The 25616-nt window shown below is 40.8% G+C and overlaps 1 protein-coding gene across 1 annotated transcript in view; it reads left to right on the top strand.

The window, feature by feature from the left end:
- Nucleotides 1–1492: 1492 nt before the first annotated feature.
- The window catches only part of Slc35f4 (solute carrier family 35 member F4), a 219930-nt gene continuing 195806 nt past the window's right edge, over nucleotides 1493–25616 (top strand). The window contains exon 1 of the mRNA XM_055606134.1: nucleotides 1493–1683. Coding sequence (XP_055462109.1) covers nucleotides 1581–1683 — 103 coding nt within the window. The 5' untranslated portion in view covers nucleotides 1493–1580. The remainder of the gene's footprint in view (nucleotides 1684–25616) is intronic.

The raw sequence follows: 25616 nt of genomic DNA on the forward strand, positions 1-25616 counted from the left end.
ACATCTGTGATTGTTCTCTATTTAAGACTTTATTTCTAAGTCAGACTATAAATACTATAAGCACTAATGGGACAAAATCAGTTGCTTTTCAAGTCTACTTATGAATATGCTTGTTACTTGTGAAGGCTTTTTATTTCTCAATTGCTCTCTTATTAAATGTACATGTTAGTGTGTTCTGTTATAACGAATGGTATTATGCTTAATTCTCATTCAGAAGGTCAAACAGAGCACACTAGCTGTAATGCTGGCAATTTATGATTTATACAAACTTTAAATAAAAGGAACATTTCAAACAATACCAGGAGGCTTCTGAGAGGGGCTGAGAAATCAACCCTTATTTCTGCTCACCATATCTCTTTAAAAATCTTTACAAATGTCGAAATTGGCAGGGAAGCCAAACACCTCCTGGTGAAAGGTGAACCTGACCACCTTTAAGCTGATGGCTGCCTCCTGTCTCTTCTCAACTGTCCTTTTCCTTCTGAGATGGAGATTAGAAGATTGTTTCTTTAGGAGATGGTGGCTGAAAACTGTGAACACGGTAGCCGTTTGCTCCTTCCATTCACCTAACTCTAGGGCCTCTCATCAACTCAGAACCACCTTGCTGCGGTGGCTGCTCGCGCTGATCATAGAGCTTTGAGAACCGTCGGCATAGATAGGAAGCCTTCCTCTTTGGACTGTGGCACAACTCGTGTGCCCAGATACAATCTGGAAGGCCTTAGGTTTGCTACAATAAAGGAGAAAATACTCTTTTCTTCTATTATGGGATATTCGGAATTGTACAAATGAATGTGCTGTGCTCAGGCTCATGGCCCTAGACTTGATTGTGTTTATTGAAGGGCAGATCCCACGTGGACTGTCAGACTCAGGGCTTGACCTCTTAAAACCTTTGCGTTCGCCGTCATCATTCTCCACACCACCTGATGGGAAGTCATTTCTTTTTGAAAATTCTTAAAAAGAAAAAAAAAAAAAAGATCCTTGGTTTTCTAGACAAGTTGCAGGGACTAGTGCCTGCGAATGCTTTCCATATTCACAGATTCAAGGTGGGATGGGCAGCAACGTGGAACAAATGCAGGGTGGGGGCAAAAGTGCTAAAAGGCAGCGTGCATCTCTTGCTTGCTAGCCCCTAGTTCTGGCTGGGTCTCTCCCACCCACAGCTGCTGAGCCTGCGCACCTAGCCACCAAGCCTTCCTTCAAGTGGGCTCGGGGTGCCTACTTTTGTCACAAGGGTTAATCCTGAAAGTCAGAGAGCAGGTTGGACGCCCACAACCGTCTCAGACCAGGGTGGGCGTCGGAGGTGAGGGGGCGCTGTTCGGGCAGCAGTGAGCTGGTGGCGGGGCGAGAGAGCTGCCAGGCTGACAGAGAGGCCGGCCAGAGTGGGGGCCGCTCCGCCGCCGCCGCCGCCGCTGTGATGCGAAGCCGGAGCGGCGCCGGGCGGTGGAGTCAGAGCCCGGGCGCGGGAGCACGAGCTGCAACAGCAGCAGCGGCGGCGGCTGCGGCGGCATCGGTACCTGCAGCAGCTCCCGGGCCCGGCGCTTTGCTCTACGCCCCGCGGCGCCGGGAACCGCCGCCTCGCGCTCTCTATGGATGTCAAGGCGGCCCCCAACGGGGTGGCCACCATCGAGGACCGGATCCTGAGGATTACTGGCTACTATGGCTATTACCCGGGTTACTCCAGCCAGAAAAGTAAGACGCCGCGAGGCGGCCGTGAGAGAGATGCGGGTGGGAGATGGGCGCTCAGGGCACAAAGGTGCGGTGCCAGAGGGCGCGCGGTGGGACACCTGCAGCCTTGTCTGGCGGGTCACAAACACATTGCTGGCCTCCTGGGCCAGGCTGGGAGAAAAGTACGTCTGCCGTCCGCTGTCCTCGGTGCTGAACCTTGAGGCAGCCATGAGGGCCAGACGCTTGAACCCAGGAGTTTGGGGACAGTAGCAGTTTTGGGGACAGAGGTGTGCAGAGGACAGGGCGAGCGCTCCTGATCCTCGTCGGTCAGTTCACCAGTGGCTGATTTACGCCTGGAGGAGGCTAACATGGCTGTTCCACTAGCTGACCATCAGCCCCTTGGGCTACCCACTCAAAAGGCTTTACTGAGTGCCAGAGCGCTCACTCAACCCTGAGGAGGAAGACAGTGGGGGACTTTATTTGGTTGCGATTGGGCTGGGTGGGTGGGTCAGCTTGTTCACCATGGGCTGTTGAGATGTTGCCAGAGTGGGAATTGCTCGTGATAAAACGTCCTTAGAAGGTTCTCCACCCTGGGCAGTGAAGAGAACCTGCTTAGGTGTCTGAATTGCGGAGCTTGTAGCAAGAAATCATGCAGAAGGCTGGCAGAGGGGGTTTGGGAAGCGAAACACAGCCACCCGCCCCCGCCACACGTCGCGGCCACCTCTGAGCTGTTGGTTTCCAGCTTTATTCTGGCTATACTAAGCCAGTCTGCATGATTGCTCTCAGGTTTTGGAAGCAGTGTCATCTACACACACACACACACACACACACACACACACACACACACACACTGTTGGGAACAAGAGTGAAGGGGTACAGTGAGGCTCTCTGTGTTTCTAGTCTCCAAACCCACCACTGTATCTGCTGGGATTAGTTCTGCCAAACACCGAAGTGAAGCCTGGTGTTTGTTTGTTTGTTTGTTTTTGTTTTTGTTTTTCTGAACTGGGAAAGTGGCTATGCTTTAATTGCCATGAAGGTGGAATTTCAGTTTTTCTTTATCAAAGCATTTATTTTGCCAAAGGAGGATCTCAACTGATGTTATTTTTAACCAGACGAGCCTTAGATGCACTTCGAACTGGTATTTTTCTGTGATAGTTTGGTATGCCATCAATATTACAGGTTCTGTGTGAAACAGAGGACCCATACAAATCTTAACACATAGGTGAGAAAGCACTTCATTTCCCATGTAATTTTATCCTGGGCTATGCCGTCTGTCCTTTAAATAATAAACCAAGAGCATTGTCCTGTGGGCCGGTATGCAGATATTTTCCAATTTAGTATTTTATCTGCTTAGGGAAAGCCTATCTACTTTGAATGGTTCTGTCTGGCTGTTTTTAGCAGTAGACACTTACATTATTCATTTTCCATACAAAAGTAATTATATAGTGTTAGAATTTTCTGGAAGGAAAATAACATGCTGTGGAACATTCTTTGAAATCTACAAGCTCAAATTTTTGTAGTTGCTCTTTCTTTTTTCTTTCTTTCTTTTTCTTTTTCCATTGGCAATGGGTGTCTCCTTTAACCATAGACAGGTAACAAAAATCTTCACAAGATCTTGTAGAAATTACTTGAATGTCACCTCTGAGTATTTTAACCAGAAACCAGGCATTTGAGTGGTCAAGAGAATGTAGAGCATGCTTCTAAAATTACAGAGTATTACAATTTGTGTAACAATGGTACTTTGGTTAATGAAGAGCAACCAAGAAAGAATATGGGGAAAGTGGCATTTTAGATAAGGACATGTTCATATTTTATTTTTGTACTTGCACAAAGAGCTGCACGTGTTTCATTTGCAAAACAATAACAGGGCAAAAAAAAAAAAAAAAAAAAAAAAAAGGAAGTGCATCGGCCAAGGCTGTAACTGGAAGCAGAAAAGGGATGAAGATGCTTTTGGCATTGTTCTTAGTGGTGGGCATTTGCCTAAATTCAGGCCACATAATTCTAACAGCAAATCTCAGAACAAAGAGCTAAGGGTAGTCAAATTAACTCTCAAGATATATACTACTTCAGACCAAGAAAGACATTGTAATTTTGCGCACACACACACACACACACACACACACACACACACACACACAGAGGGAGAGAGACAGTCAGACAGTCAGACAGAAAGACAGAAAGACAGACAGAGACAGAGAGACAGAGATTGAGAGAGGAAAGAGCTGAAAGAAGGCCAAGAAACCAAACACCGTGAAATAATCCTGTCCTTAATGTAGGCTTCAACTAGTAAACAAACACATTGAAGCAAACCAGTACAATATGGTCAATTGATTTAACTGCTACCAGGACTGAGCAACAGCTTGAAAAAAGTCTGGAGGAATCTATTTAGGAAAGAGGGCTACAGTGAGGAGTACCAGATATGTGAAGGCAAGGTGACTTTTCTCTTTCCTGACTCATCACATCTGAGAGCTTCAGGATAGGGTGCTCTCTAGAGATCTGTGCTGTTTGCCTTTTTGAAGATAGATGGATACTCACTTCTGTGAAAACATACCAAGATCATCCTCATGTTAATGTAGCCTGATTCCAAACTTGTATCCCATCCAAAACAAACTCTGATAGGCTGAAGAAATAAAGGAATGCAGTCAAATTTACAGGAATTACGGTGTTTATGGGCCAATGATTCACAAAAAATGTTTGTTTCATTTAATGAATTTATTGAACACACACACTCATACATATGCATGCATGCATCAAAACATGCATGTGCATGCACACATCATGCTGTTGGGAACAAGAATGAAGGGTGTGTGTGTGTGTGTGTGTGTGTGTGTGTGTGTGTGTGTGTTCATGCAGAGAACAGGTAAAAGCTAATCAAAATATACTGAGTAACCTCTGATCAGGTAGGAGAAATAGACTCATGGCCTTATTGAGTGTTAACAGAGCACTTTGTTCATATAAGGAATGTGTCTGAAAAGACATATAAAAGTGTTCTTATTTTTAGAGTTCTAATTATCATGGGGGAGAAACCAGAAAATAATCATATAAATATTTTTTTATATGTCAAGGTGATGGTGACTTTTAAGACTGCAACTGGGTGAAAGGACTAAAACTATGGGAGGCAGAGCTTGACACAGTGTTAAACAGGAACAGTTAAGCAGGATGTTGAAAATACAAAGGATTTAGCCATGTGAACATCAGGAGGCAGACATTCCAGGTAATGGAATCAGCCATGACATGTACCTGGTGGGCATGGCAGAGACACAGTCAGGCAGTCTTGTATGATGGAGATGCTGTTAACAACAGGGAGCGTAGTTGCAGGGAAGTTCCTGAGAATAGAGGGAATCAGGAGAAAGAAGACCTTAGAAGTCCTTGTCAGTCATTTGGGTTGTTCTCTGAATGGCATGGGGAGCTTTCCTTGGGTGTGAAAGGAGGAATAAGGTAACTTGGCTTGCTTTTCAAAAGGATCAATCGCACCAATTAGTACATTATTTTGGTAACCTAGATGAGAGATGATAGTGGCCTGAGTGACAGCTTTAGTGGTGGTGATAAGTGTTCAGATAAGTGTTCTGCGTACATTTGAAATTAGAACCAATAAGGTCTACTGGTGTGTTATATGTGGTGTTGGTAGGAAAAATTAGAACAAAAGTTATGCTTATGTCTTGGGGTTTGACTAAGTTAAATTGTCAGGATTAGAAGTGTGGAAGGATGAATAACATTTCAGATATACTAGGTATGTTGGGAAGGCAGAGTAAATTTGGAGTTCCAAAAAGTCTGATTGGAGATGCACTGGAGATTTTACAGCACTTAAATGGTTTTTAAATCCTGAGAGTGGGCCAGGAGGTGGTGGAGCATACCTTTAATCCCAGCACTAAAGAAGGCAGAGGCAGGTGGATTACTGTGAGTTCGAGGCCAGCTTGGTCTGCAGAGAGAGTTCCAGGACAGCCAGGACTACACATAGAGACCCTGTCTCAAAACAAACAAACAAACAAACAAACAAACAAACAAACAAACAAACACAAAAAGTCTGAAAGTGGTTAGATCTCCAAGGAGTAAGTATTCTGTAGAGAAAAGAACAAGTGGAATGACTAAGCCCAGGAGCACTTTGACATTAAGAGGTCTGGAGGAAAAAAATAGAACCCATTCAGAAAGAGCAAGACAGATGTCCAGGGGGTAGGAGGAAACCTAGGAGAATGCAACACTGTGTAAACCAATGATGCTTCAAAAGGAATGGGTAGAGGAGCCCAGTGCTTCAAACTGTCAAGTGTAATGAAGCTGATAACTGACTGTTCACTTGACAAAGGAGGACCACAGAGACTTGATGAGACTGTGGACAAGAGTATGGTTGGGATCACATGCCCTAGAATGCATAAAAGAGACTTGATGGAAGAAACCAGAAACTGTAAATATAGATTCCTCAAGGATTTTTGTGCAAAAGGAACAGAAGAAGTGAAGGCAGTAGGGTAACGATGGCTTTGAAGTATACAGGACATTTGCATACAAAGATAAATGAGTTACAAAAAAAAGTTACTGATGTCAGAGAGACGGAATATAGCAATCATTTTAAAAGGAATACGGAGAGGCCAAAGATGTGGACTAGGCTCTGGAGGAGGGATCATTGGAACAGTGGAAGTATTTTGAACTTCTCTTCTAATTGCTTTAGTTTTTTTCACACTGAAAGCAAAACTATCAACTGAGTGAGGATGGGAAAGAGGCAGTAGAGCTTGTCAAGGAGAAAGAGAGTGAATTGTTAAACAGAAAAGAAGATGAACTAAGCATGTATAGGGGTTAACAGTTACTTAAATTTCTGGTCACAGATTTAAATTGAGAGTAGCCAATAGGTTATCTTCTTCATTGACACAGCAAAGGCACAGAACAAGTAAAGAGTGTTTAACAAGGCTGGAGAAGGTTACCCAGTGGATTTAATAAGAATAACAGGGGCACAGGAACTGTATCAAGGGAGGTGGCATTGATTAAACATATGCTGGCAGAAGCAGAGAAGACAGGGAGTAATGATAGCTAGGGACAGTTGGGGAAACATGGGAATATTCAGCAGTTGAAGGTCTTGACACCATCAAAAATTAGTGGAAATAAAGTTAGGAGTCATGTCGTTAGAGGGACAACTCAAACGCGCGATAAAATGGGACAGGGGACACTTCTCTATTGACACAAAACTCCTTTTGTCAAAAGAGGTCTGGATCACTGTCTCACCACAGCTTTGCTGCAGGTCAGCCTTGGCTTTAAGAGTTGGGCCCTTCCCTGAAGGCTTTATCAGTAACTTCTAAAAACCTTCCCATTTATTACTGAGTGCAGATAGTGACCAGTAGTCTTTCTTTGTCCCATGCTTTTGACCTTGTCCTGTTTTCTTTCTGAAGACTGTTTGAGACTTGGTTCTATCACCAGCTGAAGGTTTGTAGGTGAATCTCAGTCCCTTGTTCACACAATACTAAATATGATACCAGTGTTTCAAAGCTAATCAATGCCTAATTAAAAATTAGTCTAGACATTCATTTCAGAAGAGACAAATGACCAGAACCTGAATATCATGAAAATATATAATTTACCAAAAACAAAAAAATGAGATTCAAGGACTCTAAAATAACTTATTTCCTATTAAAACTGATATTTGATAAAAATATGAGAAGAATTTAATTACATTTACCATCAACAAATGATAAAATGTAAGGTGACATATCAGTGTATCTGATGTGATCACTACCCAGAGCCTCTACAAATTAAACATTGCATTGTGCCACAGAAATACATATAATATATGTCAATTAAAAAAGAAGAAGAAAAGAATTTCGCCTTTGCCTGACACTTTTGTTCTCTGGATAAGCGAATGGCTGCTTTGACTCAGCAGTTCCCAAGGTCCTCGTTTCTTCCTGCTTTATCCAGTTGAGCTCATTCACTCTTGCTTCTCCATCTCTTATGCAACTGTACTTTGGGGCTCATCTTCTTTTCTACACTAGGCCCATATTCCAAACTTTCCAGTAACACACCTACCTGAATGTCCTCAAGGTATGGCACATATAAAAACAAGTCATCATTCTATCTTTTTCCCTCTTTTTATACCTATTAGTTTCCAATATCTATATTGGATACCTAACCATTCTCCCAGACCAGAGGTCTGGAGCTCTTCCCTACCTCTGTCCTTTTCTTTTGCTTATTATTTAGTTAATAAGTGCTAGCTATTCTACTCCAGGCGTGTACTTTCTGTCCCTCCTGCCTCGGCATTGGTTGTGTTTATTACATCTTTCCCAGTCCCAAGTTCTTCTAGCACAGCATGGCTACTGGAAATTTCCTTCTGTAACAGTCTGTTCATCTAACCTCCCTGATCAAATGCCTGGACTAGTCTTTTATTTTCTGTGAAATAAAATCCAAACTCTTTACGATGTCACAGTTCAAGCCCAGCTAACGTCTTCTATTTTAGTGCACACGTCCCTCACCATCCAAAGTGCCAAATAATGCAAATAATGCCGAGAATCTGGACAACACAGAAGCAAAGAGAGATTAGAACAAAATTATTCATAATTCCACCACCCAGAGGTGATTAGTGTTAACACTTCAGTATGCATACTTCCAATCTTTGAATAAGTGCACATGTACATGTCTTTACTTTGTGCCAAGTATTTTTCCTATTGCTCTCTATTAATAGCATAATTTTAATTTATCTACCCTTTCTCATGCATATAAAAATCATAATGTACTTAACTAATCGCCACATGTGACTTTAGACCTAATTTTTTTTCTCATATCCCCTCTGGTCTTTACATGCCCTCTGAGTCTCATCAAGAAGTAGCTCACTGTTTTAATAGCATTGTTGTCCTCATGCACTTATCTTTCTCTGAGTCTTACTATACACTGGCCCAGATGCCCTCTCCAGGTGCCCTTCACAGCAGGAAAAGCTCCTATTTATGTTTGAAGGCTCTGTTTTAAATGCTGTCTCATGCACATTGTCTGCTGGCCCCGGCTGGATTAACCCTTCCTCTGTACTCTCAGGGTTGCGTGTAGACCTCTCCTGGAGTACAACCACTATGGGGGCCTTTGGCTTTGCTTGAGACTTTCTGATTCTCAGAGCTTGGAGAGGGCAGGGACTTACTTTTATTCAGCTTGGGCAAATTGCTCATCTCTGTCAAGTTTTTTGTACTAATGAATGAGAGATTTCGGTTTTCTTTGGGAAAAATATCTTTTCCATTGAAAAAGAAATAATGCAGGATGGTAGTGATGGGAGGACAAGAAAAAATATCACCACCAACAAGTGAATCAAGAGGATGCTGCTGTTCTGAAAACAGCCAATGGCAGCAATCATCTGACCTGAGGGGTTCAAGCTTATAAACTCATGAGTCCTCATGGCTGCCTTAAAGAGTTCCGTGTTTGAGTGAAGGCATAAATGTTAATTGCTAAAAATACAGAATAGTGTATACATTTATGAAAGGCATTAGCAAGAAAAAGGAGTCTCCCCCTCTCTCTTTTGAAATGGTCTAACTGATGATCCTCGTGACAGAATGTTAAAGCATCTCTAAGCACTCGCACCAGGGTGAGCTATGCAACCGCAACTTACTACGGAAATGATTGTGATGGATATTCACTTCTGTTCATATTTAGACTTTTGTTTCTTTACATATGAGGGCTGCGTCTTGTAAACACCCACACATAAGTGCCATTGACATGCATCACTGAATAGATCTTATAATGCTGTTGGATAATGTGGTAGTTTACTATGGTATATATTTGTGCTGAAAACACAGATACATAATAAACTAGACAAACATATTATAAAATACCACTACACTTTTCCATCATTAGGTTTAGCTTTTCATTTCAGACATATGTCGGCTGCTTAGTGTATAACCTGTTGGAGACTGAGGTCTAACACAGAGGCCATAAACTCTGACAACAGGAAAGCATAGATGGCTCTATCCTTTTGCTCTGCCACTTGGCAGCCTTTTAAATTTGCATATGGAGATTAATTTTTAGGACAACAATTTCATTTCTGTAAACAGGAGGTGGTAAGATTTGTTTCACAGTGTATTTTTTTTTTTTTTTTGTCTTCTGTTGCTGTGACAGCACTGACCAAAACCAACCTGGGGAGGAAGGGGTTTAGTTCATCTTACAAGTCACAGTCCATTAGTGAGAGAAGCCAGGACAGGAGTTCAAGCAGGAAACGATCACCACAGACAAACGCTGCTTACTGGCTTGCTTCCAGATAAGGTCAGCTACTTTTCTCATATATCCCAGGACTACCTGCGAAGGCGTGGCACTGTCCACAGTTGGCTGGTACCTCCTTCATCAGTTAGCAACCCCCAAAATGCCCCCACCGACAGGTCCGCAGATGAATATGATGAAAAAAAACTCCTTAGCTGAGGACCCTTCTCCCCAGGTGTCAGGTTGACAACCAAGATCAGCCATCACACACAAGTGTTTGAGAGAATTAAATAAACAATGTATATAAAATATCTGGCTATTAACTGCCCAATTCAACATATGAAAGCCATCAAGATTTTGGAGGAAAAAAAAAGTTCCAAAGTTACTCAGCCTTCACTTAAGTAAATTATTTGCTTCTTGTTATTCACATTCAACATTGCATTTTGAATGGCTGTTGCTAAAATTATGTTATCAAGATGTTAAAGGCGATTTATAAATCGCCTTTAACAGTTATGTCTTTTGCGGATATTGCCTTTCCTTCCATCTATTTATGGTTGACCCAATGCTGCAATCAAAACACTCTTACTTGGACTGTTCCAAGACATATTTTATTTAAAATATGTCAAGAGTGTTTATATCATGGACTAATACAAAAGAAAGGGGGGCAAATCCAGAATCAACAAGAAATAGGATGAGTCTGCATGTCTAGAGGTGTGGGCAGTCAGGTGTCCAAGTGGGTAGAGGGACTGGGGAGAGTTGGGGGGGGCAGGAAAGAGCGGACTCGTAGAGGTAGGCTGTATGTTTTGAACAGATAGGGTGCAGGTCAGATAAAGTGGATCCAGAGGCAGGCGAAGTGATGGATAAGGTACCTTTGGTGATGGTCTACAGGAAGTAGTAATGTTCTACCATGTGGAATGTTAAAGGGAAGGTTCCTTTAAAGGCTGTTTATATAGCAGTAAATATAATAGTCAGGCTGTTTTATGCTGTAGTTAAAAATATCTTTGTCATCTTTTTAGTTATAGTTTTTAAGTTAAAAAACATTTAATTACTTCTAAAAAGGAATATGAAGAAGAAAAATAACCTTGCTTTCCTAACATAACTACTTATAATTTGGCTAATTTCTTTCCAATATCTTAAACATATATAGGCCTTTGTTTTTGTTTTTGTTTTATTCTTTTAACAAATAGAAACTATAGTATTACCATTGTACCTATAATTTTGACACATATATACAAACACACATGCATGCACAAACACATTTTTGTGACCTGATATTGTTTAACTACTTAATATTTTACGTCGATTTGTAAAACTGCTTTAAGAGACCAGAAAGGCCAGAATTGGATTCTTTCAGAAATCTTGGCTTACAGAATGTGAACAAACTAGTTCTCAGTCATTTGAAACTAAATAGAATAGAAGGGCGCAGAGTGTTCGTGGTGGCTCTTTTGTTTCAGAAGCTGTTGAAGGGTCCTGTGGTGTCCCCATGGGACTGAAGGACAGGGATAAAATGCTGTAAGTAGAAATCAGGCAGTAGCCTGTGACTGGGGGAACAGAAAGCCCTCTCTCTTTTCTGGTAGGTGTTCTTCATCCTTCTCTCAGCAGCAGGCTGGCTTCCCTGTTTCCTTGCCCAAATGGTCAAAAATAGTCACTGCCACCAGTTATAGTGTTTATATGTCCTCTATTCAAGAGCACAGACAGACTGAGCAAGAATCTCTTACTTCTAGATCTAGATTCCTGGGGAAAGCCACTCTTTGTTCCAATTTATGGCACGTACATACTCTAGGTAATATTGATTGTGGTAAGTCAGACTTCTCCCATCCTTCCTACCAGGCTGGCCTGCCACATTATTGATGGTGAGAGCAGGAGAGCTTTTAAGGAAAAGGATCAGTTAACCAAAAAGTCACCTTGATAGCAATTTGTTTCACAGAGCTTTGCATGCACTTGTTTTTACTAAATCAGAGTTTAATACAGAAACAATCTAGAGTTGGGTATTTAGCCCAAACAGATCAAGCTTTTATGGTGCAGGCACAGAACCTGAATTTGATCCCCAGAAGTCATGTATAGCTAAATGTTTGTGTGCTTGTAATCCCAGACTTGGGGAGTCAGCTACAAGCAGATACTTGCAGCTCACTGGACAGTCTGCCTAGACTAATGGGTGAGCTCCAAGTGAGGCAGAGATCATGTCTCAAAAAACAAAACAAACAAAACAAAAAACAAACAACAACAGCAACAACAATAACAAAAATAAGTGCACAGTGCCTGAGGAAAGACACTTTAATCTTTAAAGTTAATCTTTAACCTCCACATGCAGGCAAATGTATAAAAACTCCCTTTTCTTCCCCAAGTTTCAATCCATTCTTTTGGTCCTAATAGCCTTTTAACATGAGTCTAGATCATATTTAGTGAGGTTATGGACACTGTCCAATATTGCAAACTTGGAAAATGCACGTGTCCGCTGAGAGTGAAGTTTCTAGGGATTTTGCAAATGGCACTGCAGACTGTTTATGAAGCTTTATTGAGGATCACTGATTAAATCAAGTTTGGAAGATATATTTTTTTTCTAGGTCAGGGAGGGCAACACACCAGTGCCTTCAGACTCAGTGTACTGTAATCAAGGATGACATTTAACATTGTATATTTTAAACAGAGATTGAAAATTACAGTTTTCTGCAGCCTGGGGTTTGCTATTTTTAGACTTGGGCTAGAGCCAAGATGGCCCCAGTGAGGTGTCAATAATGTTTTTTGGTCTTGAAAACTGAACATACAAAGTAAGAATTGTTTTTGCCTTAGTAAAGATGAGAATCCTGAGGGTGTAAGAACATGCAAGTTTTACTGTAGCCTCCTTACAATGCTCCACACCCATGTATTTGGTTGCTCTCTTGGGCTTTTGTTTATATCCATGTTTAATTATAGGCATGTTAGAGGAAAGATTCAGACCCCGTGAGTTCAGGACTATTTGGAGCATCGTTATCCCTGCTTTTGCAATCAGGGCAGCAGGATCTACCAAAGTGGCATGCACGCCTAAAATTGTACAATCAGAATTGCCAAAGTCTTTTTATCACAAACATATATAGAAATTGAAATAATAGTTTTCAATTATTTAACAACTGTCAATACATGAAGTGGATGCTTTCTGGTGTAATGGAAGTTTTGGTTTCTTTGTGTGTCATGTAAATATGCTTTTGTTTTAATGCTTTTGTTTAATTTTAAGTGTGGGATTTTTAGTTGGGCTATGGTTTGTCCACACCTGTTAATTGTCTCTTGAGGAGCATGTCTTTTGCTAGCTGAAAAAGGTAGTAGTTTAAGACTGTTGAGAGTATAAATATGAGAGAAAGAGAGGGTGTGGCATTCGATGTGGCCTTCAGTGTTTTGTGTTGGCATGTGGCGTGTAGCAGTTTGGAGAGACCAGAGATGCTATGGCATTTGGAGCAGACAGATGAAGAGAAATGCTTTGGGGCACGGTAGTTTGGAGGAGGCTGCTGGCCGAGTCTATAGTTGACAGAGATGGGTCTAGAGTCCTAAAAAGAACCCCTTGACCCTAAAGAGCCAAAAAAAAGTAAAGGGGTCTGGGCTCCCTCTCCCTTCTAATCTTTTCTCTTTCCTACTTAAGTTTGGGGGTTGATGGAAAGGAGATAGAGGCCTAAACACCCCAAGTAAAGTCTAGTTTTTTAAAAGATAGCTACAGGTGGCCTGCCGCTGCAGCCTGGTTTGGTCTTTCTGACGCACATTGAACCACTAACCACAGTGACTTAAAATTATGTGTTTTTTAAAAAATAATATTTTAGAAAGTGTCTTACTATATAGCCCAAGGTGATCTTGAACTTGCAATCTCCCTGCTGCCACCTTCTGAATGAGGTTTCAGGTACGCACCACCGTCACGCCCACCACATGGTGATCTTTCAAGGGCCTTCCTCTGGTTAAGGTCTTCAGTGCATAGCAGTTTGAACAAGAATGTCCCTCATAGGTTCAGGTGGTGGTGTTTGTAGAGGCTGAAGAATTGTGAACTTGCTTAAGTAGTTGCTTAACTTACTTACTTGAAAGTAGGCTTTGAACACTATAACCTCTACTAGCTCAATTCTTCTTTGCTCTCTACTCCCTGCTTGTTTTTGAAGACATAAGCCCTCAGCTTTCTTCATCTGCCTTGCATGCTTGCTGCCATGCTTCCCTGCAATGAAAGACTCTTATCCCTCTAAAACCATAGTCAAAATAAACTCTTCCTTCCATAAGTTGCATTGATCATATACCGAAAAGTGACAAATACAAGTAGTGGCTGAAACTCTTCAGAAAACTGTAATATTCTGAAGCCAAACCACAGAGTCCTACATAGGTGTCTCTTCAGCTGTCCCCACTTCTCCTTACTTTTCTTATGTTGGGTCATCTTAGGCCCATGCTTCAGAACCTTTCACGTCTTAGACTGACAAAGACTTCCTTCACTTTTCCTGGGGCTGCTACCTGGTGGCCTCATCGTCACTTCTCAGGTCTTATATTAAGTGTCATCAGCTCAGACAGGGCTTTGAAGCTCTGCACTTCTATCATCTCATGTGCTTTGCTTTCAAGCACTTACCGCGGGCTGCAATTACAGTTTATGTTCGTGTTTGTGACTGTTTACTGTGTTCCCTGCCTGTTAGACTCTCAGTTCCCTAGAGGTAAGGATGGGTCCATTTGTTCAGTATTGCATATCTATCACAAAGAGCAGAACATGTGCACTTTATAAATTGTGTTGAATGATTGAGCCTCATTAAAAATTTCAAGTAGACTTAGACAGCCTTTTTATTTGGAATATCTTCAGGTGTGCTAAAAAGTTATGAATACAGTCCAGAGCTTTCCTGTGTCCCCTCACTTATCTTCACCCGTTATGAACACTACATCACTATGTGACATATGTCAAAACTATAAAATCAATATTGGTACTTTGATATGAGTCAAACTCTAAACTTTATTTGGCTTTCACCAGTTTTTCTATTCATCGTCTCTTTCCTTTCTGGAAAGCCCATGGTGCCTTATTGCATTTTCCTCTTTGTCCCATGTCTCAAGTAGGATTTAATGCATTGCATTTGAAAAGCAATATCAATTAGGGAAATTTGTTGGATACTTTATAGTTTGGATTAGATTAGATTTTAAAATTTAACTAGTAGTTTTCAAGATGTAGAATTAAAGCCATATTAGAAACAATTCATGATATGACATGATGTAGCTTCTTAGACATTTTCTATAGCATAGAACAATGAGTCTTTAACATTTCAACTGTTTAATATTTGGAGGGACACAAATGATGAATATTTGTACTGCTTAGTAACCAGTCAGATGCTATAGGTTGCCAGTAAAAAGAGCTCAGCTTACATTAGGTAAGCAACAAAGAAACTTACTCTCTTGGAGGACAGGAAGTTGAACATTGCTATGTTTCTGGTTTGGTGGCATTTACTATAAAAAATAGCAAGACCCTAAGTCCTTCCTCTCCTACTTACTGTATTTCTTCATTGCATTCTGCAAAAGATCTCTTCACTTCAAGCTTGGTAATTTTCTCCCTGAAAATTTTACTAAAGTTTTGATAATTCCCTTTTGTCTTATGAGTATTTCTTTAAAGATTATGGTATACTGTTCTTATTTATGGGTATATGTTTAATTTCCTAATTATATAAATACATTTTTGAAGTTTTCTTCTTCTGAATGAGCTATTTCCCCTAAAATGCTTTTAAAAAAATCTATCAGAGTTAATAATCTTGTAAGCATTTTTTATTTGTTTGTTTGACTGCTTATGTTCTATACTAAAGAGTCAATAACTTTTTGGAATCTGTGACAAAGGATGGTGAATTTTATCATAACTGTGACAAAAATGTATGAGAGAGCAACTTAAAGGCTCACAATTCTGGAGGATTCTACCCATGGTCGCTCGACAGGGTACACTTGGATAGAAGAATGTGGCGGCAGAAGACTATGGTAGAGAAATTTTTTTTGTGGTAGACATTGAGCAAAGAAAACATGTCACAAGAGGGGCCACATGACAAGGTGCAGCCCTGGGGCATGCTTTTAGTGACACACTTCCTCCAACGAGGCCCCTCAGGATCCAAAACCCATTGGCTAGGTCACAGCTTTCAGTATCAATCAATCACTTCTCAGAAGCCTATCATGTGACAACCAGGCCCTGAGCACAGGGTAAAAAACATTCCACAATCAAACCATAGTAGTCGATGATCAAGAACTAAGAAATTCTTGATGTTTTCCCTCAAGGTGCCAAGTTTGCATGCCACAGTTTCACGTGTTCTGACAAATATCATGAGATTCCTGGATCAGAGTTAAAGGTCCCTCACAGTATAGCAAGCAGCCTGACTTCATGTGTATCTTGTCCCTATTGCTCTGTAGGCTCCATGAATACAATATGGATAACAACAGTAGACTGTGTGTGTGTGTGTGTGTGTGTGTGTGTGTGTGTGTGTGTAATATGTAGGTGTGTTTCACTGCTAAGGAATTCTGAACTCAGCAAAGCTCATTTATAATGACTTATAGGCAAGCCTACCTAAATTTGAGAAATTGGTAATATATTAGTTTGTTTTTCTGTAATAAAACTCTCTGAGCAAAAGCAACCTGGGTTGGAAAAGGCTTATTATAGTGTGTACTTCTAGGTCATAGTTGACTGAGGGGAGTCAAGGCAGGAGCTCAAAACAGGAAGCTGAAACACACAAACCTAAATAGGGACCATGTAGCAATACTGCTTACCGACTTGCTTCCCCAGCTTACTCAGGTACCTTTCTTACACAACAGAACTTCCTGCCCTGATATAGTACAGTCAGCAGATAGCCAGCCCCTCCTACATCAATAAGCAATAAAGAAAATGTCCCACACACATCCTTTCAGGTCAGTCTGGTGGAGGGAGTTCCTCAGTTGAGGTCCTTCTTCCCAGATTTGTCAGGTTGATGACTAGAGGTAATTATGACCATTAACAAACTTGCTTTCTGTACTACATGGAACCTTTTAAACCTTCCAGACCTACTCATAGAATAGGCTCTTGAAAAGGAGTCCAGACCAAAATCTTTTCTTGCACAGAATATGCAGGAGTGTAAGAGATATTGTGGATAGTTGTTTCCCAATGGGTGTCCATCTACAAGGGCCTCATTGCTGAATGACTGGACTTCTTCTTTGACTATTCATTTTCACGTTAAGACCTGTTCTCTTGGATCATGGAAGGTTTCCTTCATCTCCTGATGACCCGCATTCTGTAAATTGGATTGAAAAGAAACCTGCATGTCCCAGTAAGCAGAGTATGTAGGTTCATTAATTCTCCTGTGGTTTTAGAATACTGTTCCAGTCTTCACCCATGTCTGAAATCGCTGTAGGCTTCTGCTTGAACATCCACAGAGACCAACCTGCTGTCTTGGCCACACAGAAGGAAGCACAGTCAATCCAGTACTGTAGAGAATGAGGGTTGGAGTTAAGAAGCCATCAGCTATACCAAATAGACTTAGCTACAAACACCACTTTCATTCTCTGTTAGTAGTAACTAGTACCACAATTCTGGGGCTTTGGAAATATTTGTTGCAAAAGGAACTAATTTCCATGTTGTTCTCCTTCTGCTTATGTTTCAGTTTTATGTTTCAGACCTGCCAAGTCATTTCTTACTTTCTGGCTTCTAAAGTGTTATAATCATATTCTCTCTTGATTCTCCCATTCTTCCGGATGTATGCCTTTAAAATTCATTTATTGAAATGTTAGTGGAATCTCCTAAATGAAGAAATATAGATGAATGTATTACTCAATCTGCCATCTTTCCCAGAAAGAATCATGATACTTTCTATTTCTTTCTTTGAAATTTCCTGACTTGAATTAGATTTTTATGAACCAAAATAAATAGCCTATTCTTAGTGGCAGAGTAGAATATCTCTATTCCCTCTCAGTGGGAAGCTGTTTTAGATATCAGGACGTAAGAGCAATTAATATTATATTGTCACTTGATCTGAATTCTGGCTACACAGATGTGTTTACTTTACAAAAATGTCATCAATCTGGACAGTTAAGGTTTGTGCTCATTTCTGTATGAAGATCATATCGTAATATAAATTTTGCTGTAAAATTGCATCTCACAGCCAGATGTGATGACACATGCCTCTAATACCAGCACTTGGGAGGCAGAAGTAGGTGGCTCTCTACAGGTTTGAGGCCAGCTTCGTCTACAGAGTGATTAACAGGCCAGCCAAGAGCTATGGAGTGAAACTTTGTCTCAAAAATAAAAATAATTGTACCTCACATAATTATATATCATAGTATACTGGTCCATTTTACCTTTGTTTACAACAAAAGACTGAAGTATAAGTGAACTGGACATAATAAATTCTTCTTTTTTTTTCTTTTTTACAATTCCAAGGTAACATAGCATAAAGGATTACTTTCATGAACATTCTCAGTTCTCTAATCTCTAAATAGATCTCTTACCCCTTACCGCTATGAAACAAATGATTCTCAAATACTTCATTTCATATTCAAAACACCTTGGAGTTAAAAATACTCCCACTGTCCTCAATGCATTCTGTCCTAGTTAAAACACATTCTTTTAGGAGACCCAGGTATCAGAACTTCTTAAATCTCTCTAAGAGATATCAGTGAGTAGCAAAACCATGATCAGAGTCTACAGTCATGTTCCTCAACTAGCTGGTTCTTCACCAACCCAACTTATATCCTAAATTTCCAACTTATCATAGGTCAGAGGTCTGGAGAAATCAATAAAAGTTAGTATTTGAAGACACAAGCATGCACTAAACCACCATGGTGGTAATAGTAGTGTTGAGTTGGTGTATTGATTTCTCAGTATTTATGTTTGTAGACTATATTTATATTTCTATGTTTATCATAGGCCAGTGACAGCGGGTGGCCAGGACCAGTCTGTAGGTTGCCGGGTAAGAAAGGATCTCTCTCTTTGCCAGTTACAGCAGGCTTTCTACATCTTCTCCTCTCTAAGAGTCATTTTGTAGACTCGGGATGATCAGGATTGGGTCTGTAGCATGTACTCCTACATGTTCTATCTGCCCTCCTCACACACATATGACCCTTACTTGGATTCATTTCTAACTGTCAGAGTATCTGATGAAAATCACTGTAGATAACTAACTCTTGTATTCATTTGAGAGTTCCCAAGTGTGGTTTCTCATCACCTACAATAACTCAAGCAACATTATTTTTACCATTAGTTTATGTGTCTATGTGTGTACCATGAATATCTGTGAGGGTGCCTGTGAGGGTGGAGGCCAGAAGAGGGTGTTGGCTCCCCTGGGACTGGAGCTATATGCAATTGTAAGCTTCCTGATGTAGGTGCTGGGAACTGAATTCCAGTCCTCTGGGAAGAATAACAAACATTCTTAACCACTGAACCATCATCCCAGCCCCTTGGGACACATTCTTGACTACAAAATCTTACTGCGACCTCATATACATTTCTGGTTAATCTAATCTGTAAAGTGGGCATATAATTTCAGGAAGTTATATGACTTGCACTCAGAGGCCAGTGTGCCGCATGTTGATTATGCAAGGCTAAATGAAAGGAAGTGGGCTGCGGCAAGCCACTCGCCCTAGAAACCAGCCTCGGTACTGCAATAACATGCACAGTTGCTGATGTGGAAGGAATCTCATCAGGTCTGTGGAGCATGGAGCAGATAGCAAGGCTTAGAATTGGTGGGATCCGCATCTGGGAAGAAGTTCAGAGGGAGGTAAGTATATGCTCTGATTTGGACATGTTATGACAGTGTTTAGTCAAAACAGCTTATCTGAGCACCTTCACTTAAGATTTCCCTCTTTACTCCCAAGGACAGATGCAGGATAGCCTCCTCAAACAGAATGGCTCACTGGGGAAACAAAAGTTGCTTTGAATATTGTGAATTTGACTCTCTGTCCCTTGTGCGGTCTTTCACAAAGCAGTTGTCAGTGACTGTATTTGTTACATTCCAGTTATATTTGTTGGGATCGTAGAATGTACAGCTGTTTTCGTAGTATGACTTAGGTCTCTTTTCTGAGAAGAACACAAAAATCAGGAAATAAGAAGACAAGCTCTGTGCTGTTGCACTTAAGGGTCTCTCCTAACCTGGTGTGGTTACCTGATAAAGGATGAAAAAAAGAGGCACAGGATCTAAATTCTTCTTGAGGCTTCTGTCATCTTTTAAGTTGCATGCTCTATGTAAAGCTACTACATATATACCCCAAGTATATGTGGCATCCTGCTAGAAAGCATATAGAATGCTTATCCAAGAAGAAAACCAGGAATTTGGGGATCTCAGCTTATATGGTAGCTTGAATAAAAATGCCCCCCTAAGCCCATGGAGAGTGGTACTATTAGGAGGTCTGGCCTTTTTGAAAGAGGTGTGTCATTGAGGGTGGGCTTTGAGGTCTCAGAAGCTTAAGCCAGGTCAGTTTTTCCTCCTGTTGCCTTCAAGAGTTAAGATGTAGAACTCTTAGCTCCTTCTCTAGCACCATGTCATACTTCCTGCCATGATGATAATGGACTAAAATCTCTGAAATGGTAAGCCAGCCACAGTTAAATGTTTTCCTTTGTAAGAGTTGTTGCCTTGGTCATGGTATCTCTTCACAGCAATAGGAACCCTAACTAAGACAGCTTATACCATGCCTGAATAGTTAACATTCCCATAGTTTTTAATAGAACATACATCCATAGTCATAATAAGATTATAATCAATATCAGGATGAAATCTTTGAAGAGTAACTTTTGGGGACTGGGTGAAGATCGAATATTTATAAGAAATAGCAAACGTCCTAAGTTTCTATGACACACAGAAGATTTTGGATGCCTACAGCCACTACTCTACAGCTGTGCCCATTTTAATCATTATCAAGCAATAACACCCATGATTTCACAGCTGCTCTGTGAAGGGCTGATATGGTTACCCTTGACAGGTGAGAAAATGGTAGCTCACAAAGGTTGACTGGCCCAAGAGCTGGATCAGGTGTCAGGGCTAGAACCTGATGTCTGGGCAGACCACCTCCAACATCTGCTTTTCCCTAGAGGGACTTGAAGTCAACCTGAAGTCACACCCTTCCATGGCTCAGGTTTTCCTCTACCTGAAGGTCTAGGGAAATAGTCCAAGACTTCTACTTTGTCTTTGGCAGAATGCAATACATGTCTCTGGCGATTCTTATTTCAGGAGCTAAGTGTAAATTCAGTTTTAAAGATTCTTATTATAAAATTAAGACAACTGTTCTGACTACATTAGGAAAAATCCTGAGTGGAGAGGAGCCATGCTTCAGAGCTGTTTCACCCCAGCCTCTCATGTTTTCCTTGATGTTGTTCTGTCTTACTGGTATGTTTAAGTGCCATGGAATTTTTTTCCTAACAATATCCAGACAGTCCCAACTTGTTGAACTGATTTAAGAAACAGGGAGGTCTGGCCATGTCCACCAAGTTCTTGGCCAGGAAATAGCAAGTCTTTTTTTATCCCTGGGACCTACAGGTTCTCCACTAATCCAAACAGAATTGTCCGTGGGCATTCCATTGCCCTCCCACCTACCCAAGGAAGAGGGGGCTATGGAATTACAATATTTAACAGTATTCAGTACAAGTTCTGGCAGTAAATAGATAATCCCTTGAACTGGTTGTTAAGGAAGAATAAGCAGGAAGTAGGAACACCAAAAGAATTAGGAGCAGTGGACCATGAGAATTCCAAGGGAATTCATCAAGCATGGCTGTGTGGAAAGGTCTTTCTGAAAGTACCTATATGGAAAGGACAGGCCATCTATATCCTATCATGAGTTTCAAGGCATAATCACATTCCCAGGGATCTCAACAATAGCACTGTCTCCTTTCTCTCCATTGCCTCCTATGTGTGCTTTCCATGGACCACACAGCATAGAAGTGAAATAATGGGTGTTCTAGTGGAAGCCTTCAACTCTTCGGCTTCTAGGATATAAAGGAAGGTGAAGCTGACTGGTGATTGGGTCTAAAGAGGCAAATACAACATCTCCAGCCCCCTAACAAGGAGAATCTCTTTCTATATTTAGCTGTTTTGACTCTCTAACCTATTTCAGAATGCCTTTTTATCAGAGAAATGAAAAAATTTCATTTATTATGAATAGATTAGATAGTACAAAACTGTAAAAGTAGCACACAGTATTTTTAAATAAACATCATAGGTGAGCTGTCAACCATGTTGTTTTCTGCTAAATTTATAACCTTCATACATTGATTATTTTTCTATCTTTTTTCATATTCTTAGCACAGAATATAGCTCAGCATTTATGCCAGAGAGAGGCAGAAAGACAGAGACAAAGAAATAATTTAATACAAAAATTATCTCTACTGAAGAATTTTCTTTAAACAGGAAAATTATTGTTCCCAAAAATGTGATGAGACAAAGTAATAGCTTAGTGTTTGAGAGATCTCCTCTGTTTAATTTCCAAATACTGGAAGGCCCAACATTCATCCTGTTTGTTGGAACAGACTCAGACCTCAAGCTTTCAAAATAATGACGGTATGTTGTACTATGCAGTACCTGTCTATCAGGCATCCTGGCTTCAGCTCATGGGCCTATAGTCTCCATCACTGCATTTGAGCATTCGATACTTGTCACCATTTATACTTAGCTATAGTTCTCCAGACCAATTTTTGACCTTTAGGAAACTTGAGTTTTAAGAATCAGAAAGACCAGACCAGTGGCACCGGGTTCTGTTCCATGTGAATCAAAAAAAATCAGGAAGATCTGATTCCAAACGTTTTCTGCTGAAGTACAGGGTCTTGCTTGTTTGTGTTTAAACCAGTACCTTCCAAACCTTGATGTTAGTGAGTGAATCTGGGTCTCCCTGTCTTACTTCCTCCAGGCCTCTGTTAGTTTCCTGCCTCTTACCCTTGTGCCTGATCATTTGTCTTTATCCCTAATCCAGGTATTCACAGGGACTAGATGCCTATGAATAAACCCCATCTCCTTTGCCTGATATCTGCAATTGCCAAGTTTTCCAGACACACCTCCTTCTTACCTTTTATAATTAGCTGCCATCATCTGATGTTCGAATGTCCCAATAATTCATGGTGCGTGTACCACGATTAATACCTTATCTTTGATATGATTTAAAGTCTTGTAATAAATATGGTTGCTAAACTATGGGTGAGGCCCTGTGGGACAAGGTGCTTTTCTCTCTTGTTTAACCAAATTGCATCCAGTGCCCAAGCTAGTTTTCACTTTTTAAATATAGGTACAAAATGAAAAAAAAAATGAAGTAGCTGATTCCATGAGTGGCCTTTATCTAAGAATATACTTATGGATTGCTAAAATCACATTGAAAATTACCATATCAAATGACATTTTAGTGATTCTCAGTCATGAGCAAGAGGTTTCTGCTTGGGAATCAATGGATAATGGATAATCAATGGATAATCTAAAGGATACCCTTCAGCATCTTGAAATGAACAAAGAAACTGAGATTCAGAAGCCTTGGGAATGAGCCATAGTTCATTTCTTCATTTGTATGTTTCCATCACTCTAAAACCCTCTTTAGAAAACCCAATTTTCTTATAATAAAATCTTTATTTATTTTCTGGGTAACAAAGATTGTTCATCCTACTTCCAGACTCTTTGGTGTAGTCTCTGAAATAAATTTATCTTTTATCCTTTTGAACATGCTCTCATTTTGAGAGTGTGGATATTGATTCAGGCTGTGTGTGTTTGAGGACACATTCCCTGACTTATGGACAATGGTCAGTCACATAGTCAATCAATTACTGGTTTCCCTTTGTATATTCTATCTAGTGAGTGGCAATAAAGAGCATTTAATTTAGATCAGTGAACTCCTGGGCTTGGGTTTTGGCTCTCTGGTCTAGCTTTGTGCCTTTGAAATTGGGAATATTAAAGATTCATTCCATGTTGGATTTTGTAAGAATTAAAACAACAAATATTTAAAACAAACAAACAGAATGGTTAAGGAGGACCCTGCAGGTCTCCTGACAGGGAACTGAACCACAAAGAGATGACAAGGTAAGAATTTTAATTCAGTTAAGATTGACTTCATCAATCTAAATCAGGCTTTGGAAGTCTGACCCCAGGCAGCACTTTAAAAACACAATACAATTTGGGAAAGGGTATCCAGACTGTGATCATTCCAACTCCAGGTGCACAGTAAAGCTTACTGTGTGACTACATAGAAACTCCTTTTCAAAGTACATGGGACCACAAGGGTGGGTTCTATAGCTGAAAGATTTAGAATCTGGTGTGGACTCTGACTGAGACAGCATAAAGTTCATCAGGCTATAAAATACATGTGACAACTCCCCTAAGGATGAGCAGCTAAAGATAATGGTCAAGGGAGAGAGGAGTCTGGGATAAACATGCTGATTGTGGTCTAGCTCTATAGCACAAGGTGGTATGTGCCTTCACAGAGAGCTAAAAAGACCACCCGGCCTTCTGGGTAGAAAACAGGTAATTCCTCATTTGAGAAGAAGCCCTTTTGTGTTTCACATTCCTGGTTCCCAAGGGCTTTATGGGCACAAGGACCTTTGTGTCCTCAACAAGTGATGGCACAGAATAGGCCCCAATAAGAGGTAGCTGCTAATGTCAGTGCAGTGTTTTCATTACTGCCTCGTTCATAGCTTGTTAGTGTTGCCTGGATGGCAGATAGGAGACTTATGAGTACACTTGAGTTTCTTATTTAGGTCCTCGGTATGGTGAAGAAAGAAGTTGAGTTGCTGTGTATTCACACTAATCTAAATCAAGTCCTTAAGTGTGGCTGTGTGTCAGGCTCCTCTGCGTGACACCTTCAGAGCTTCTGGTGTCCAAGCTTTGACTCAGACCTCTGAGACTGGATCCTAATATGTCCAACAGGTGATTCTGGTATTCAGGTTGGGTCAACAATTACCGCCACAAAGGCTATGAAATGCAACTCATGGACATGGCATGAAGACATAGTTAGTTTTCATAATATTTGGTGCCAAATGCAGAAAAGTCCTGATGAATGAGCTTCTTTGGCTCTAAAGTCCAGTAGTAAAATTCAGACTCATTAGGCTATCTCGATGTTACACCACAAAGCCTCGGGAGACAGAAACTATCCCTGTCTTTGGCATCTGGACATTCCTAGAATGTCCTTAAACAAACAGTTTCTCTAAGCTCCCTCATTTGTTTAAAATTTACATAGTGATACTTGTATGGTCATAAGAGTTCTAAAAGCAGCTTCTTCCATCTTTGTGGTTTCATCCATGGCAGACTCAAATGTGATCTCTAGCTGGTGTGATAGCCCATGCCAGAAATCTCAGCACTTGGGAGGTTAAGGCAGAGTCAGGAGTTTGAGGTTTGAGGCCAGCCTGAACTACAAAATGAGTCCTTCTATTGAAAAAGGGTGAGATATCAGAGCAGTGTGGTGGCACATGCCTTTAACCCCAGCACTTGAGAGGCAGAGGTGGGTGGATCTCTGGGGATTAATGCCAGCCTGGTCTACATAGCAATTACCAGGCCGGCCAAGGCTACAAAGTGAGGCCTTGCCTGAAATTTTTAGAAGTTACCTCCACCTATTTCTCAGGGTCTTTGTTTTCTCTTCTTCCCACCTCAGTTTCATTGTCACAGCCTCATGGATTTATTTACAAACTATGGACTTTCATTTTCCTGCCTTTCACTGTACATCTGCCATATCCATAGCATCCCCCTGGCCTGCGCATTGTAAGCTGATCATTCTTTTAAGACCGTTCTAGGGCTGCATTTATTTTGGTGCTTGGTCATGTGTTCTGTATGCCTTTTATGTTCTGTCGTGAGACTGAACTGCCAGGGTTTTTTATTGTTTAACTTTCTTTAAGTATAGCTCACAAGCCAGACTACATTTAAACAAACACTGGACCTTGAAGG

This window comes from Psammomys obesus, unplaced genomic scaffold, assembly GCF_907164565.1.
Source record: "Psammomys obesus unplaced genomic scaffold, mPsaObe1.curated_primary_1811, whole genome shotgun sequence".
NCBI classification, from domain to species: domain Eukaryota; kingdom Metazoa; phylum Chordata; class Mammalia; order Rodentia; family Muridae; genus Psammomys; species Psammomys obesus.